This window comes from Grus americana, chromosome 1 (assembly GCF_028858705.1).
Source record: "Grus americana isolate bGruAme1 chromosome 1, bGruAme1.mat, whole genome shotgun sequence".
In the NCBI taxonomy this organism is placed as follows: domain Eukaryota; kingdom Metazoa; phylum Chordata; class Aves; order Gruiformes; family Gruidae; genus Grus; species Grus americana.
The window spans coordinates 3535047-3554531 of NC_072852.1; the positions used below are offsets into that span (position 1 = coordinate 3535047).

Here is a 19485-nt window from a genome sequence, read left to right on the forward strand (position 1 = left end):
GTTCTCAGCTTAGTTTCTGCTGCTTGAACTTCTGCTACCCTTGGTGGCAGCCAGTTCTTAGAAGCTTATTGACAAAGTCCCTTTTTCTCTACAGGTGCCAGATGGATCTGTGGTAGCTTTAGTCTCCAAGCAAGTCACTGCCTACAACGCAGTCAACAACTCCACGGTCTCACGGACCTCAGCCAGCAAGTACGGTAAGGATTTGTGTGCTGATACGGATTGAGAGAGCACTGGAAGAGAGATCCCAAACATCACAGTGGTTATAAGACACTGAGCACCAGCAGAGAGAATGATAGGCAGATGGCTAGTTGGTATGATTGCTTGAGGAATGGCAGGAGGAGAGGATTCAGCCATCTAAAACTTTGGCATCTGGTCCAAGCTTTTGATCCAAGTGGTTGGATTGCTCTTAGAAAGTACTTCTCCCTCATTAACAAAAGGAGGAACCTATATAATTAGCTACCTACATTTTAGAGCACAGAATCTCATTCTTAGAGTTTGCACAGGGAGAGGCAAGGGAGAAGCACTGGACACTGAATGAGCTCAGTTGTTCTGGTGGGCACAGTCCTTGGAGCATGGTGTGTTGTGAAGACAAATCTGTGGCATAGGTAAGAGGACTCTGGTACTAGAAGCAACCACAATCTGCATAGGACATAGCCCGTCTACAGTTACATCTCAGTATGGGTGTTGTGTGTCCCACCCAGCTATCTTATTATCCCAAGGGAATTTGCACCTGGAATAATAATAAAAATGGCTTGCTCCGGTCTTACATCAATATATCTCAAGACAGTGGATTTTTGTTCCCACTTTACCCATGAGAAAACTGAGATTGAGACAGCTGTGAAATAGAGACCAGGTGGAAATCCTTCTGCAGAGCCAAACAGAGACCTCCCGAGTCTCACTCACACCATCACACACCTTTCTCTCCTGTGCTAGAATTGCAGTCCAGGACGTGTCTCACTATGGTGATGCCGGAGGGCAAAGCAAAACATCTTTAATGTGCAACCAGAGTGATGCAAAACCACCTTCCAACCTGGATGCAGCTGTCATATCAGTTTATTATTATTTTTTTTAATTTATGAAAGCATCTCCGATCCTTCTTACTCCCTTTAGCTTGAGGGAAAGTACAGTTACTCAATGTCCAGAGGAGCACCCTTCCTCTTTCTCCAAGGACATAAGCAATGCACCAGACCTTATTAATATTCATCCTCTTTGCCATGTTGTTGCAATTACTGAAAGACACAGTGACCTTTGAAAAGGAAGACTTGAGGGGGGGGGTAATTTCTGTTGGATTTCTTTAATTCTTTTGCCATTTGATTTTTCAGGAGGAGGGAGTGGGGAAGAATGCAGGGGGAGGAGAAGATGTGGTGGGTCAGAAGTGATTGTTAATTGCAATTAAGAAAACAGCATCCAGAGAGGAAAAGGATATTCCATCTCATAATTAATATATAGAGATTGGTAATGCATTAATGAGGCTGATTCAGATCTTGCTACAGAAAGGTGGAACACTCATGTTAATTATGGTTGGAAAAGACTCTATCTGCAGCATTGCTGGAAGATCAGGGAGAGGGGAATGCCTCATGCCATCACTCAGAGGCAAAGGAAGGTAAAATTTGGAGGCTAAAGGTGTCCTTGGAGAGGAAATTTGTGCAGGCTTACCTGGGGTTATGGTTTACTTTCTGTCAAAACAAGATTTTGGAGCATGGAAGAAGAGGATGCTTGGGCAGGAGTTATTGGATTCCTTTGATGACAAAGGAAGCAGGGGAGGCAGCTCCTCTTAAGTCTGGGGATGGCAAGAAGTCACGTTAGCTACATCAATATTACTACGCAAAAAGGCCATGGCCTACTCTCTGGCCATAATGCCAAGCAGCATGGTATGGCTAACATCCAGACAGGTAAAACAAGTTGTACTTGTCCATGCTGGTTAGATGAGTAGCTGGTACCATCCCCTGAACCAGTCCTGTGAAGTGTCTGACGCTGACAGTGCTGGTTGTTCCAGGTCAAAGCTCTTCCAGGGAATATGGTAAGAGGAAAAGAGCATGGCCAACTGAAAAACAGTGTTTGAGCCTTGTTTAATTTAATAGTGTAGACATTGACATCATATCTGGCCTGGCATCATCTCTTGTCTTTGCTGAGCAAATAACTCAGTCATAAGATAATGCTTTGATAGTAAGGCCTGGTCCATACAGCTGCTTTGGGGGCTTCTCTGTCTCACACTGTAATTTCACCAGGAGATATGCCCTTGCTGCCTATTGTTACAAATTGATTGATGGAAATTTTTTTAATGCTAATATGGAAATGCGGAGCTTGTGAGAGCAGGGACGTCACAGTATTGCTACATTCTTCCTGCTTTGGAAACCCGAACTAACGTCACCCCAAGGTGGACTCACCAGTTGTGATTGTCTCAGCCCCACACCAGAATCTGTATGAGCATCCACTCCATTTACTGAATGGGAGAGGTACCTGCTACCAAACCCAGACAGAAGAGGTCTTCTTGTTGCTTGTCTGATGAAAAACTTCTATTAGGTGGGATGTCGTTAGCATATTTCCTTGGTGGAACCCATTAATCCCAATACAAGTGCTACTAGGGCTGAGACACATGCACCTCTCTTTGCAGAAAACATGATCCGTTACACAGGCAGCCCGGACAGCCTCCGCTCCCGCACCCCCATGATCACCCCTGACCTTGAGAGTGGCGTCAAGATGTGGCACTTGGTGAAGAACCATGAGCATGGTGACCAAAAAGAGGGTGACCGGGGCAGCAAGATGGTTTCTGAGATCTACCTGACAAGGCTACTTGCCACCAAGGTACATGGTGGGGGTGGGGAAGAGGGTGACAAATGGGATTTTAAAGGCTGCAGTGGAACTTCTTTGCTACAAGAAATGAGAGTCTGCTGAAAGGATGCCAAAGGGGGATGAAGAGAGAAGGAAAACAGGGCAAGAAGAATGCTCCAAACATGGAGGGAAGGAGCTTGAATTTAGAAAGCATAGTCAGAAAACGGACATTGTCAAGCAATGAAGAGTAGAGAACCTGGTGCCATGAGACTGATGGAGAAAGTCAGCACAGGGCTAGGTGTGTGTTGGGGTTGTTGATTACACTAGCTTGTAGCTTGTACTAAAATGGAGCAAATGAAGAGCCAGGGAGTAAATTTACCGAGATCAGGTTCCAAGAATGTGTCACACCTTACAATATGAAATGGGCTTATTTGCCACAAACCCCTGAGTTTTGTGGTACAAGTCTTTCTTCATCATTCCCCGGAGCCTATCAAGACTTGCGTGCTGATGACTTGGCAGGGGGTTAAGTTGACCATGATGTGGCTAATAGGTGGCCAGCTCCAAGGAGAGCAAGTAGAGTTAGATGCCCATCCCCACTGAGACATGGAAAGCTCAAGGTCTCCACAGAGAAAATACAGATTAAGTCAGGTGGGGGCAGAGCAGGGACATCCTGAACTGAATCTCCAGACACATCTCACACATCACCACTTGTCCACGGCAGGTCTCTACAGAGAGGGCTAGGACTGCCTGTGCTGTGAAGACTTGCTCCCAGGAGTGGTGCAGACCCAACTCCTCCTTTATGTTGTGATCTAACTGGTTGTGCTTTCCCAAAACATTTCTTGGGTGTTGGGGAGCTGGTAAGATCCCATCTGCTCAATCCATATTCCCCAAAATGCTGGAAACCACCCTCCTACATAGGTGCTTGCCAGAGTCTGCAAAACTTCTGTAATGGGGCAGTATGTGAGTGTTTAGCATAACTGGGGACACAGCACCATGGGGAGGACACTTGCAAAAGTGGAGATCATTCAAGCTCTAAAACTTCCTGCAGTGGACTTTGGTTCCATGACAGCAACAGAAAGTGGCTTAATTGCCACTGCCTACACAGAAAGAACTCACTGTGACTCACCACCATGCCGTCCCTTCCCTGTGAAGGGCATGGCTGGTTCTTGTTGCAGCTGGCTTGCTCCAGGGCTGACAAAAGCTCTCAGACCTTTCATCTTTTTTCATCTCTAACCGAGACTATCTTCCACCTAACTCACTTGTAAAGGCTCCACAAAAGCAGTTGTCTGAGTTTACACTTATTTGCTCTTCCACCCTGTGGATGGAGGGCCCCTTGGAGAAGCTTGCATTAATGAAGAGGCTGCAATGAACTTCTTCTGTACCCCAGCAGGGACTAGGGCGGGTGGGGAGGAAGGCGGTATCATCAGAGAAAGGCTCCCTTGCAGTTCTGCTATCCTCTTACGGCGCAGAACATCTCCATGCCCGAATCTCTCTATCATGAGGGTTATTCCAATGCGTCTCAGAAGTGGAAACTGTAGAGTAATTGTGGCTCAGGTGTGGCTGATCATGGTGTTATCTCACTGTGTTCTGAGTGATCAAACAGCCCAATCTTCCTCTTTTCTCTGAAATTTTGACTATTATTTCTTGTCAGGGTGTTAATAGGCACAAACAAAATTTCATGTGTTCATGCAAACGCCATCTGAGTTTGCCCTTCAGACAGGTCTCCATCACATGCTTAAATCCTGCCACACAGTTTTACCTGCACAGTTGTTCAACTCATTTTGCCTCTGGTGTCTGACTCTCCCCACATCCTCACTCAGGCTGTCTACGCTGCAGTGGGATTTGGAGATAAAGTGGCTTTGTCTTTAGCCCTTGGTACATGCCCAGCTCCCTGGCATCAAGATGCTTTTACGGATCACACAACATAAAAAGAAAATGATGGTCCCCAGGGCCTGTGCCCCAGCTGGTGTAAACTAGCAAGCATTGGACCAGTGCTGATTTACTCTGTCTGGGGATACATCCCCTACCCCACCACTGAATCACTTTTGCTTTCTGTTCCAGATCACAAACTCAACAATTGCACTTTTTTTTTTTTTTTTTTTTTTTTGTGGAGATGGCAGGAAAGCAGCTGTGAAACTTGCACAGCAACAGAGAGAGGAGAAAGGCTGGGCATTTATTGTTTCCCCTCTTGGGCTGAGCAATTTTCTTTGCTCATCATGACCATCTGAGGAAAGGAAAGAGGAAAGAGAGCAATTGCTGGTAATACAATCCCAGGGAATACTTACTTAAACTGACAATGATTTTTATTCTGGTAAATCCCTGACCTCTGAGACCTAGAGTCTCTTGCGTAAAAGCCTCGGAGGTTTTCTTTGTGTTTGTGTGGGTGAGCATGTAGAGAACTAATTCCCTCCAGAAAGTGAACCTGAGGGCAGCTCTTCCATGTCAGACCAACAAGATTTCCCCTCGGGGGCCCCTTCTGAGTCAGACATGTGCTGCGGGGCTTTATTCACCCTGTAGGAGTTCATACAAGCAAAAGGTACCTCTGTTTGTTTCCTGAAGAATAAATCAAGTGGTGAATCAGCAAGAGACACCAGCTTTCTAATTAAGTATTTGTTAGTGCTATGTAAACTTGAACCACTCTGGTGGAACCTGGAGCTTTTGTTTCTAGTAAGGAGAATTTCTTTCCTGGGTCTGCAGAGAAAGGGAAGGCTTTTATATTTCAGAAGAGGAAATTTTGCATATCAGGAAACATTTGTTGGAGATTTGATTGGGTTTTGGTTATTTTGGCAGCCACATGGTTTGTTCACATATAAACGCCTATGAAGCTCTGGTGGCAGACCAGAAGTTGAAACGTGTGCTAGAGCTCCCCATTCAGCAGGGAAAGCGTACCTTGCCTGGTTGTCCCCCAACCCCAGCCTGCAGCTCATCTGGTTATCACAGTTCCTCATCTGCCCCCTTCTCCAAGCCTGGTCACCCTCTGATATTCCAGCTCTTCACCTTCTTGCTAAGGGTTGGCTGTGCTCACTGACTTGTCCAGGGTGGTTCTCCAAGCATAGGATCTGGGATTCTCCTCCCAAAGGAGCATAAGGAGACCTGCAGTGGACATTACTGAGGTCTGCAGAGCAGCACCTGACACATCCATGCATTGCTTCTAGGGTTTGCCTCAGTCCCATGACAATGGGTAGTGAAAAATGAGGAGGGCTCTTGGGGATTAAGATGGAGTTTGTGTTATTTATTATACTACTCCCAGATATAAATGAGCCATACCTCTGCAGGCACTCCTGTCCTATTTGTCTCAATGACACCTTCTGCTCTGCTCTACAGTCATCTGACTTCTGTTCCCAGCTTAAGAATTGGCCCTGGATGAAAGCCAGCATAGAAAATGGCTAGTTTTTGTCTCCTACATGCACTAAAGCAGTTGAGGATAGGACTCAGAGGAGAGAAATTTCAGTGGGAACATATCCAGGCCTCTCCATTACCATGTACCTGAGATGGAGCAAGGTATCCCACCACAGCTCAGCTACTGTCCCTGGCAGGGAGTGCTAGTAGCAGAGAGGACAGGTAGTATCTTGACATACTCCACCTAGCTGCTAACCAGATGTAGCGGATATTGTGAAGAAGCACGTGCCTGCTTAAAGACATCTGTATTGAAATTTCCAATTCATGTCACATTTAACAGATATTAGATGGCTCTGACTTTTCACTCATGCTTTCTGGGCCTGATTCACTGACATACTCTGTTTTCAGTGGGGTACCAAAATTCAATAACTTCCTCCCACTTGGCATCTCACATTCTTCTCTCCTTCCTTCTCCCAACAGGGCACCCTCCAGAAATTCGTAGATGACCTCTTTGAGACCATCTTCAGCACTGCTCACCGTGGCAGCGCACTTCCCCTGGCTATCAAATACATGTTTGACTTCCTGGATGAGCAGGCTGACAAGCACAACATCCATGACCCCCATGTGCGGCACACCTGGAAGAGCAATTGGTGAGTGAGACACCCCAGTACAGTACAGCACCAGGTCCTCAGCTGGATAGAGAGTAAAGGAACGTGTGGTTTGGGATTTGGCTGCTGGGGGAGCTGAGGAGCATGGTGTGGGGTTCAGAGCACCAGGATCAGTCTTCCCAAGCTGATGGGGAAGTCAGAAGATCCCAGAATCTAAAGGATGCTCTCAAGGATGGAGCACTTTGGCTAAACAGGTCCCAGCTTGACCTGTGTTACATGATGACGGCAGTATTTCTGAGGCATCACATGAGGATGTAAGAGGAAAAATGTTGAAGTGTTTAACTGCCGCATTGCCCAGGGCCATAGAAATGTCTAGGGAGGCATGGGAGAGGATTCAGCACCACTGTCTTCGCCTAGACTGGGTGTTTGAATTCTCGTTATAGTTCAGACAGGGGCTAGAGCTGCATTAGTTTGCCCACACATAGGCATCTAGTGCCATCTGAGATATTTTAAGGTATCCCAGACATCTGTAGGGGATATGCAGCACCCACAGGAGACTTGCACCCTCCTTGAATGACAGCTGGAGGCCAGGAGAGCATCTCAAATGGTACTAAGCACTTAAAGGGTCTGGAGCTGGATGTGAGTCTCCTTCGGAACGAGTGGCAAAGTCTGACATCAGCCCCCTGCTCTGGCTGCAAGGCAGCAGCCCCTCTTCATGCATGTAATGGGACAGTGGGGAAAAGTGTGGTGGAGAGAAAAGATCTTTGCGGCTCCTCTCCGCTGAGTCTCCCTGTTGGAAAGAGTCCCCTGGGGAATCGCTCCCTCCCCTTCTCCTGTGCAAATACAGGGACTATAAAAGGAACAGCAGAGGAGAGCCGTGGGGCTCCCAGCTCATGCATTTTTTCCTTTTACCAGCCATGCTGATGGCAGATCGTCACAGCGCAGTGACATAAAAAAAGAAACCCCATGCACCAAAGAGGCTTTCAACTAATGAAACATTAGCATATTATTAACATTATCTGCGGCACTAATCTAAGGCTGATTGCAGCCACTCAGACTAAATGAGCAGGAGGTTTATTTAAGGGGGGAGGGGGGGAAGGCAGAGTGTGTGCGTATGTGGGAAAAGGGGCAGTATGAAGAAATCTGTTCAATCAGATTAAATTAACTCAAAGTCACATCACAGGCTTCATTATTCCCAGCTAGGGACATCGTCCCACCAGCCCGTCCCCGCACCTGTACACACACGCACACACACATACACACACTCCATGCTTGTCCTCTCTGTGGCTGTGTTTGCCATCCAAACACCTGCAGAAGAAGTTCTGCACGGTTCGCTCATCCACTTCATCCCCCAACAGATGAATCCTCCATTCCCAGCCTAAAATATTTCCCTCCCACAACTCCCATCAGCTCTCATTGCCGGCATCTCCTGCTGCTCCTGAACTTCTGCCCCTTCCCTTACTTGGCTGCTTGGCTGATGGGATTACCTGTGTGAGCTTTTCCTTACATTTGCTCTGTGATTGTGATGGTTCAGGAGAACACATGGTGGTTTAGGAAAGTGTGGTGTCATGCCTCTGTCAGGACATGCTAAACTGCCTGCTGTTACCTGAAATGTATCAAACTTGGAGATGAATTTTTTATGGTTCTGTGAACACATGGAGGTAACGAGCAGATGGAAGGAACTGAGGAACTGGGGAGTTTATCCTGAACATCAGATGAATTTGTTAAGCTGAAGAATAACCTCTTCTTGGGAAGGTGCAGATGCTGAAGGTAGACCTAACAGTCCACCTGACAGAGAAACAAGTGTTTAACTCCGTGATCTGTGACACATCTCATCTCCTAGGCCACAATCATATGAATGCTTTTGCCTTGACGTAAAGGCTTGAGGCAAAGGCTGGAGGTAGATAGCGCATCTCATGAACATGAACTGCTCTTTTGAGGAAAAGGAGGGGGAAAAAGGGCTTTGGATTGTAATTGGAATAACATTTCCTTGGTTAGGGCAGATATATTTTCATTTCAAAGGTTGCAACACTTGTTCCCCAGTCCCTTTTTTTCCTTGAGGCAACAGGGTTTTCTCTGTCACTTAAAGATTGCCTCATGCCCAGTGTGCTGGGATCATATGCGTGCTTGGGCTTAAGCTGTGCAGTGTGTCAGTACATGCCAAGCCCCCCAATGACTAGTGTTTACCATAAGTTTTGCAGATATGATACCTATCCTCATCTGATGAAGCAGCCAATAGGCACAACTTTGCATTGCACCCTAACGTAGAGAAGCTAGGAGTGATTTTCATCACCCTAATTATACTCTCATTATGTGCAACTTGCATAAGATGGCATTGACCCTAAGAGTGACAAAATCTGGTTTGTAAGGTTAACAGGGACAAAAGCTACTCCTGAGGTCACTCCACTGCTGTCTCTAGGGGAGGAATTTATTGTATATCAAAGCTTATCCCAGAATCCCTATCTCCACACCATGATCTTTGAGTCCCATCCACCAGTTACCATTGTAACCTCACACAACAAAGCCTGTGAGCTGTGCACTGATTGACTCACCTCTTCCACCCTTCCCACTCCTCTTGCAGCCTGCCCTTACGGTTCTGGGTTAACATGATCAAGAACCCACAGTTCGTCTTCGACATCCACAAGAACAGCATCACAGATGCCTGCCTCTCTGTAGTGGCTCAGACTTTCATGGACTCCTGTTCAACCTCGGAGCACCGTCTGGGCAAAGACTCACCCTCCAACAAGCTTCTCTACGCCAAGGACATCCCCAGCTACAAGAACTGGGTGGAAAGGTGAGTTTTAGTTCTAGAAATAGGAATGACATCAGCAAGTAATGCAATTTTCCTTTGGTTGTTGCCTAAGTAGAAAGCTCCATGTTAGCTTTTTATTCCCACACGCCTTGCAGCAGAGATGGAAATTTAATTAGAGGTGTGAACTGAAGGTGTTTGCCATCATTGTTTCTCTTGAGGAGAAACTGTCGAGGAGCGATAGAGGGAGGAAGGAAGGGGAGGTGATGTGTTTGAACCCTGTGAAGTACGTGGGCTTCTAAGTCTTTCCACACAGACCAGAAGCGGTTTGCTGTTCTCAGCGTTTCTGTGACAGTCCCCACACCGCCTAGATCCCAAGGGTCGTGCAATTGCCTCCCCTTATTCCGAGTCCAGTAGCTTTCCTTGGAGGCTCTTCTGTGCTTTGAATGAGACGCCATAAGATTGACAGGCTGGTGACTGAAGCTATGGAAGTATTTTATGAAAGGTCAGAGGTCTTTCTAAGCATTTTATCCACATCTGCAAGACCTGTAGCTGTACCATTCAATCTACTTCACTGAAGGTCAGTGTCTGGAAAAACTACTCTACAGGGAATACAACCAAGGCAACTATTCCTGCAGTATGTAAGGGCTTCAGTTTCTCTAAGTTTTTCCGCAGGACAAGCAAATAGCACATCTTGCACTCCATTCAACAGGAGCCTGTCTGCTGGAGCAAGCCTTGCAGAAGTTGATCTGTGCTTTGTTTTCCAATATGCTACGCTTGCCTGGCGTTATTGACAGATTCGGGAACTGCACAGATGGAGAATGATTGCTACTCTGTAAATACAAGGATGGGTTTATCTTACAGATCATTCCTGTACAATGACATCCAGTTTTAAGCAATGATTTGTCTGGATGACTTCATAGGCACTGTCTAAAACTGATACCACGCCGTGCAGGTTATATGAGACCTCTGCTACTGTAGGCACACTGCGCTGTAAACCACTGTATTTCCTTTGGTGGGGATGGTTTTCTCTCATTTTGTGAAAGGAGAGCATGGCTGATCAGAAAGCTCTGTCCCCTAGTCAGCATGAGGTGACATTTTTTACAATAATGCTCCCATTTGTCTCTGATTTATCTGGACAATTATTTTTAGATGTGGTTAAACACTTCTGCAAATGTCGTTTCTAGGCAACCTGTAAGGCTCTTACGAGCTACCTTCCTTAATTATGACCTACTTCTAGCAATGTGTCCAAGTTTCTTGGTATGTATTGAGGTTGATTGCTGGACTGACCTGGATAGGGGGAAAGGGGTGCTTGAGAGTCAGTTAGAAATGAGGTTTGCACCAACAGTGACCCAAAGGTGTCATACTCAACTGACGCTTTAGCAACTTTGCCTGTAGTGGGTGGTTGATTTCTGTGGACGTTTTTTTTTTTTTTTTTACTTATGACCCTGGTTGATTTTTTATCTTTGGAGATAGCACATTTGAGTGACAAACTGAGGCACGTAGGTAAAGAACAGGGTATTTCCTCATGCAACACCTTTTTTTTTTTTTCTGGATAAACAGAAGACTGGAGTTTCCCTTTTTTTTTTCCCCAGTATTGATTTCACTTTACTACTTTTTGGAGCTAAATCCTGTTGCCCAGTGATCCTCAGCAATAGGTGCTGCATTTCCCTAGAAGTTTTCCCAAACAACTGGGCTTGCAAACGAGGTACATAACACATCCTGCTGCTAGTAAACAGCACTAGATTTCTGTGCCCAGCATGTGCTGGGTTGTTATCTGCACTGATGTCTGACAACTTGAACTGAAGCCCAAGGGGAGGCTGCAGGTTTTGGAATATGGTTAGAATTTCTGCCCTGCTCATATTTTTGTGTGTCAATTCCACTGACTCAAGGCAGTGGCACCTGAATGCTGTGGTAGATCAAAGAAAAAACATATCAAGGATGAATATAATATAATTTCAATTCTACTCTGAGTTAATGAATTCATTCTCTCCATTCTGCGATTGTACTTTGAGGGAGTTATTCCAACTCCAATGGCTTCCAGTACTAGTTGGAGCTATTTCTGTAGTCAGCATCCTTCAAGACCACTAGACTTCTTCAAAGAGCAAATCATAAGATAAAAAGATTTTCAGTCGGGAAGTTTAAGAAGTGGTTGAGTAAATCAGAAGAACCTGATATCAAATGAACTTCTTTGATGAAGAAGAATCTATAAGAGGGCAATTAGTCAGTGGTAGATTGTAACCCTACTTGAAGGCACTCTGGAGTAAAGACAGGCTCCTGTCTTTTAACAGGTCTGTTGAAATGGTAGCTGAGCTGGGTAACTCCAAGCCTTCCCTTTGCAACTCTTGGTTTCTCAGTATGGAGTGTGCCTTTAGGACTCACAAAACTCAAGGTAGGGAATGACCGTGGCACAAGAAGCAGACATGGGTGAAAGTGCACCCGTCCAGTCCTTCAAAGATTAATTTTCCATCTCTTTAGAGTGTGAACGTACCTTTGGAAGGGAATAACTACAGATTCTGGCCTGATCAATGGTCTACCTCGACATGGTAGTCAACTGGAAGTTTGATTTCAACAGTCCTTTTTTAACGCTATTGGAAGCAGAGGTGGACAAACCCAATAAGAAATCCTGACTTTCAGGGAAAACCAGGTTCAGCATTCAAATTACATGCCCAGGGCTCTTTCACTGTGAAACCACATGGCGAAAAAGTATCTAGGTGCAGCCACAACTTGGGTTTCCTGCGGCAGAACATGAGGCCTGACTGAGGCAGGAGAATTAACCCAGGAAATGGGGACAGGCTATTTGGCTTTTGTTGAAGCCACAGAGAGCCAGACTGTAGTTCTAAAACAAGGCGGAGGCCTTTCAATTATCATTATCTGAGTCTATTGAAAAAAGAGGAAAAGAATGGGAACGGTAGACCAGATTCTCATCTGACTTCCGTTAGTAAAACTCCATAGGCTTTGCTGAATTTACATTAGAGCAGCTTCAGATCTGCATCTTTTCAAGTTTACTTCAAATGTCCCCTTTGAGCCTAGAAATCTGGAGAACTTGGGAGCATTTGATGCAATCCCCAAGCAATACAAAGGGGAGCCTGTTCTAATTGGGACTGTCTCATTAGTATTCAACACCGCACTGAAAAGATGACAAAGGGCTGTGGCTGACCTTTCATTTCTCTCCATGCTGCCAAGCTTATGATAACACTTGTTTGAACTTCATTAACACCGTTTAATTGCCTGCATCACAATCAATATGATGTTTCCCTACCGAAACCTGGCATGGAGGCAGGGATGTGGGAGACTGAAAAGGGGCAGAGCACAAAAAGCAGAAGCCAAAGAGTTTTTCCATTGCACACTGGTGCCCAAAATACCTGCAGTGCTGCAAGGAGAGGAACTTGTGCTTTTTTCTCATCCCTGCAGGGACTTGGTCTCCTTTTGGCTGCTTATTGTGCATTAAAAATAGCCCCTCAAAGAAAAGCCATAAGTCAATGGAGACATTGCAAATATTCTTAACACCTTGACAATCTTCCAATGAAGACAATTTAAAATAGGCTTGCCAAGTTGGGGACTAAAAGAGGTTTAATGTGACCTGATCTGTGGAGTTCAGAATTGCAACAACTGCAGTTTATTATGTTAAGCTGGGTACAAACACTACCTGACCTACCTGACCCACCTGACCCAGGTCCTGGGTCCACAATCTCATCTATTGCCTCTTCCTGAAGCAACTATGATTTGCATGGTGTAAGCCTTTAAATGTTGAGGTCTTAAGCTTAATAGAAAATGCTGTAGGAGTATGTTTGGAGTATGCAGAATGCATAGTCTGTCCCCATTTGGGACCTAACCTACACCACTTGATCAACCTGTGGTTCCAGGACTCTGTAGTCAAAAGACGGTCTCTTCCACTTCAGTGCTTGTGATGTCTGTTGGCCACTTCGCAGCTAACTTCAGAAAGAAAGAAAAATTGGACTACGTCAGTACAATAAATATTATAAGCTGCATGCACCCTAAGCGTTGTAAGTTATTGAGGCTTTAAACAGAAACATTGGGGTGATTCCAAGGGCTTTAAAAGAGGGCATCAAATGACATGTGCAAATCCTGGCTCTACTTTAAAAAATGCAGTCTTTTGTGTCTCCTTTCCCTGCCAGAAAGAAGGCTCAAGATACAGCATACCAAGGGTCAAGGTAGGGGAGTGTTGTCAGTAGAGATAATAAAAACCGGTGCTGGAAGGGACCTCAGGAGGTCAACCCAACCAGCTCCTGCCTCAGGGCAGGATCAGCTCTGTCTGAAGCCGTCCTGACAGATGCTTGTCTACCCCTTTCTTAAAGGCCTCCAGCGACAGAGCCTCTGCTCTCCTCCGGCAATCCGTTCCTGCGCTTCCCTGGCCTTCCCATCAGAGTGTTTTCCCTGATGGCCAGCCAAAATCTCCCTGGCTGTAATTAAAGCCCATGCCATCTCATCGCATCCCCAGGGACATGCTCGTGCTTCAGCTTTTGGTGTATCTGAAGACTGTTCGCTTGTCTGTCTTTACCTTTAGTCTCCAAAAAGCTCTTGATATTTTCTCATCTCAGTAACATGCTGCTGTTACCTACTGCAATTTTCAGCAGGCAAGATGAAAATGTGTCTATACGCAGAGGGTACAACCTCAGACCCACACGTCCTCTGCACTGAGACGATGCCAGGCGGAATCTTCTGCCAGAGAAACTACCTGTTCACCGATTCACTCTTCAGCCATTGACTCAGTGCTGTCTGCTCGTCCTCTACCGTTTATTCTGAGATGAAAAGCAGCATGAAAAGCCATACACATGCAAAATAAAATCATTGCCTTAGCTGGGGGATGCATACACAGACAGAATCATTCCCTCAAGCTCTTCAAGGCAAAACTCTGGAAGAACTGACAGATTTTCAGCTAACTTTGGGGCCATTACCTTTTGCTTAGCTGTCACGCTATTACTGCCAAAGTCCAATCAGTGTCCAACAGCCTTGCCTTGAACCTCTCTCCAAAATAGGATCGGTCTGGGCTAACAGAGTCTTGCAGCTGCCTGTAGCTGAATCAGCACAAATGCAAACTTCACAGCTCAGATGCCTCCCAGGAAACTAAAACTGCCATGCCATGTCAACAGAAGAACTGACAGCGTGTCCTTGCATCGCTTCACTTCATCCCATAAAAGAGCTGGCCGCTAGGTTGTTCCCAAGCTTTCCTTCAGCTCTTCTCTGCTGTAGCAGTCCCCCGTATCTCTTTCATACATCTCTTCCTCCTTCAGTGGTCTGGATACAGCCAGCTATTGCATAACCCTAATTATGTTATTGCTGTAATTGCGTCTGCCGTCTGCAGCACATGGATTCGTTACAAGCTTTTCATATGCTAAAATGATTATTAATGAGTGCAGTCCCAACCCAGCGACGGCACAACAACAGCCATGACAAAAAGATCTTTTGGAAGGCAATTAGCTCCATGCTAAGCTGCCTAAACCACAGCAGTGCTGGAAAATTTCAGACTGGAGAGGAAGGACTGGCAACACGGCTTTTCTCTTCTCTTTTGATGAGTTAATGAGTTACTGAGTGGCAGCAGGCACAGTCATTCTTGTGAAACAGCTCTGCTAAGGAGCCTTTCCTAGTTGGTACCAAAGGCAAGAGCATTTACCCTGGCTAAACAGAGAGCAGGGTGTATTCCCAGGTCACCATTGTATTGTTTTCCTCAGGAAAACAAAACAAAACAAAACAAAACACACACACACCCCCCAAAATAAAACAAAAAAAACCTGCCAAAAACCCCAAAAGACAGCCCAGAGAAAGAGGAAGGTGTGAAAGGAACAAGAACAATTATTTTTTGAGAATAACAGGGAGCACTACTATATACAGGTGCATCCAAAATCCTTCCCCATACAACAGTTGCCGTGGATGGTCTCATGGGCTCTCCTGTTCAAGCCAGGCTGGGGTGAGTTGCTGTGCTAATGATACCTATGAAGTCACATCCTACGGTCTAGTAACCCTCACATCCTCCATCAGAGTTGCTGATGTGCCTGAGTGATGGATTTACCCAAATTTCTCGGGGGTTTTACTGCTTCTGAAGTCTAATAAACAAATTTCCTGCCACATCAGAGAATGAACAGCCTTGAGGTAAGAATTCAGGCTCCTCCTGTGATTCAGACAAAACTTAAGCATGTAAGGCAGGATCTTCTGATATGCATCTAAGGGTCTTGTGGAAACAGCTGGGAAAGGATCCACTGGAAATAACCAAAACTGGAGAACAGAAGAAGTAGCAAATCTGCAGCACCAGACCAGTGAGTGGTGCACATCTAACCCAGTGGTCACTGTCTTCTACTTTGGACTCTCAGTCTCGAGCCTTTGGAGGCAGGCTAAGCTGGATTTGCCACTTTGCTTCCTTTCTGTCTCATTCAGAGGGAACCTGGCTTAGTCTCATGTTCCCAACCTCCTGCTGGCTAATGCAGCCTCTGGGGCTGTGGAAGTGTGAGTCAACAATCTGTCCATGTCTCACAGGAGAGCTGGTGGCCTTCAGCTTAGGGTGGCTCACCGGAGCAGCGTGGTGAAAGAGCATCTTGCTCTCCCTGCATTGCCTCACAGTTCAGCCGTGGTGTAAGCGAGAGCTGTCAGCTGCAGGGGCGAAGGGAAGCGGCACACGGGCAGCCTTGCAAATGCTGGCATGAAAATGTAAGGACCTCTGGGGTTCGGTGACAGCTTCACAGTGGTTTTGAAGACATTAGGGTATGCAAATGGCAGAGAGGCCTTAAGTACCTCTGAGGATCTGGGCTCAAATAGAAGGTAAATAAAGACTCAGCAGGGATGTTGTCATCTCCCTGCTAGGATGCTTTAATATACACATTCATAATTTCTTTAGATAGCACGATGATGGCTTCATTAGAAACACTTCTGTATAAATAAGTCATTCGGCCATGGCAGAGTTTTGAGGGAAGGATGTTATATTTCATCTCCCTGTTCTAGCAGCAAGGTTTGATTATTGGTACATGGGGGGTTTTTTTCCTTCTTTTTCTTTTATTTTTCCCGCAAAACACACTTCCACAATGTCTTGGTTTGCAATCTTAATGGGAAATGACTGCTCAGGTGTGTCATGGCCATGGAATTGAGTCCAGGGGAGATCAGGACACTTTGGTATGGTGGTGGGTAATGGCCCATGAGCCCAGAGCACTGAAATCACAGCTCGAGACTCTGTCATAGCTGAAGAGGCCACCAAGTCCTGAAACTCAGATTCTTGCATCCTGTCCTCCGCTCCAGGGAGCGTTGCATGTTGCTTTTCATTGTTCAGATAAGTCATGGGGGTGTTATGCTGCTGGGAAAATATCTCTGCAGGCCTGGAAAGGGACTGTGGAGCTTTCAGACCTTTGTGAGTCACAGACTCAGGAGAGCGTTGCTACCAGGTGAAAGAGAGACAGGACAAACTTGGAGAAGCAGATGATATGTGTGACTGATACACTTTTTGGAAGCACCCTAACCCTACACCCACTATCCTGCTACTATTTGATGACTAGCTGAACCAGAGAGGAAAAGAAATATTTCAAGTAGTTGTCAGAGCCAGACTGGCAAGTACAACACAGTACCTCTGCTTTCCTCCATTGACTTCATTTATTTTTGCTGTGATGTAATCCCCTTCACTTTTCATTTTTTCCAGCAGGAGGGTACCTATGCAATATTCATGAGGAGCTGGGCTCTTCTCCATGGGCTCTTCTTAAACACCATAAATCAATGCATTTGCTGCACTGCAGGCTGTTTTTCCCCACAAGTCTATGAACTGTGCTGGTTGCACATGGATGTAGTTTTCTTCGGGTGCCAAGGCACACCTTGCTTTTTGGCCATACGACTCCTTGTTTCTCAGCAATGTGCTTTGGCTCTGAGGAGCCTGCAATAGCACTGTCATGGATGCCACTGGTTCCTGATGCTTTTTCTTGTCAGAAGTCCATGTAGCAAAGGTTTAATTTTGTCCAGCTGCTGATGCTGAGACCTGTATGAGTTGTTCTGGGAGTGGCAAAGATCTAGAAATATTTAATCATCCTGCTCACCATCTCCTGGAGGTAGTTCTACCAGACAGATCCTCATGGGATTTTTAGATACCTGCTTTACTCATAGACAACTGGTCCACTTGGGGACTGAGGATTAGGCAGAGTGTAAAGCAAAATCAAGCCCAGACCACTCACCACTGGAGTACTGGGAGTAGGCAATATTTAGACCATAGAACTGAGTTAGACTAGGTTTTTTGGCTGGTCCTGAGCCCAGAAGACAAGATGCTAGGGACTCCAGGGAGGATAATGTTGTGCCTACTGGAAGTTGCAGTAAAGTTAATGAGGTTTGCATGAGTTTTTATGATGAGCCAGAGCCTCGTTCTGCAAGCAGTCAGGCTAGAAGTCCGCACAGATCTGGGAGAAGGACCTCTGCCTCCTATGCCTTTCTCTCCCAAGGGTTACATCGACCTCCCTCTGCAAAACCAGGAGAGCAACTGAGACCAACTCATTGCAATAAACCGGGATGAGAGTGCAGGGCACAAAACCAGACTGATCAACACTGGAGCCTTTGGGCGTGGAAGGGGTTTCTCCCAGTGCTCTTGCACTGTGCTGTCATAGGAGACTTCGGCAGCTGCTTGTCCCGCTCTGTCATAGACAGTATTTTCCCACTTGTCTGTCTGAAAGATCCTTATCATACAGCACTTCAGTGTCCAATTTCTCTGCAGTGGAAAACAGCCTCCATCTCAGCAGGTGTCTCAACGCTGTTTACAGGACACCTGTCAGCTCTTTTTGCTCCCTGTCCCCTCTGCCTCCTAATTATAAAATTGTGGATTGCTGCAGCTATGGGCTTTTTTTCTTTCTTTTTTTTTTTTTTTCTTGTGCACAAAATGTCAAATTGCAGAAATTAAAAATGTAAATGATGGTGTCTAATTAACCAGTTGACAGCAGAGCACAGCTGCGAGTGACAGTGACTGATTACCTTCCGCAAACTTTGTCCTCCAAGACCTGCCTTACCTGGGGGATGAAGGACATTGAAAATAGCAACTTCCTTAAAGAGACATTTCTCTGCTGTTAAAGCCTGATGGGCAATGGTTCTGGGGGATCCATATCCTATGGAAAAAGCCCCAGTCGTCCTGAGCTCAAGGGGAATGGCATTGACTCTTAAGGAAAGCAGATTTTCCCCCGTCAGAGTGGGGATGGGAGTGTTGAAGCCTGTTGCCACAAACTGACATCAGGCCAGCTTAAAATCTGCGGCAAAAGGGAGATGCTGAGCAGCAGAGGAGTTGCTGGGATAGACTGGATTCAGTGAAGGAGGTGGATGATGTCAGCAATGGATGCAGATGTAGTAGTGTGAATGGTGCAAGCAAGCATGCAAGTTTTTTTTTGTTTATGAGAGCAAAATCCTGAGCTCTCAGTGGGCAGCAAGATCAGTGGGATTTCTCTGTGGGACTAGAGGCAGGGCTCAAAGCTCTTGAAGGCCTGACAAAGGAATCCAGCATCAATAGGTACTGCCTACTTCTTATGACATGGAGAAAGTTTACAAGATGGTCTTTAGGACTTCAGTCTCAGAATAGGGTTGAGTGAATACAACACACGTCTGTTATTCAGGAATAGTGCTTCAGTAATTTCCACTTTGGGTAAGTCATCTCCCTTGCTGTAAAATAAGAGCATGACCAGGTATATCACTGATGCACCAGAAGAGCCTGAGAGTGCTAAGCGTGTTCTTTCTCCTTATTGTTGATGGCTTTCATTTCTTGATGATCTCTATCCCCTCAAGACGCATCTGTATTTCTCTGTCTCTCAGGTACTATTCAGACATCGCCAAAATGCCAGCAATCAGTGACCAGGACATGAACGCGTACTTGGCTGAGCAGTCTCGCATGCATATGAATGAGTTCAACACTATGAGTGCGCTCTCAGAGATATACTCCTACGTTGGCAAGTACAGCGAGGAGGTAAGAGCCTTGGAGAAGAAGAGTGGTTCTGCAGGGCCATGGGACAGCCCACCCATTCCCAGGGCCCAGCACGTGTCACATATCTATCTTCATCC

The 19485-nt window shown here is 45.9% G+C and overlaps 1 protein-coding gene across 3 annotated transcripts in view; it reads left to right on the top strand.

Annotated features, from left to right (window-relative positions):
• PLXNA4 (plexin A4) overlaps positions 1–19485 on the top strand; it is a 454779-nt gene that overhangs the window by 427585 nt on the left and 7709 nt on the right. For all 3 annotated transcript variants that reach the window (XM_054806078.1, XM_054806099.1, XM_054806089.1), the window contains exons 27-31: positions 95–194; positions 2615–2805; positions 6592–6761; positions 9301–9513; positions 19240–19390. In XM_054806078.1, coding sequence (XP_054662053.1) covers positions 95–194; positions 2615–2805; positions 6592–6761; positions 9301–9513; positions 19240–19390 — 825 coding nt within the window. The remainder of the gene's footprint in view (positions 1–94; positions 195–2614; positions 2806–6591; positions 6762–9300; positions 9514–19239; positions 19391–19485) is intronic.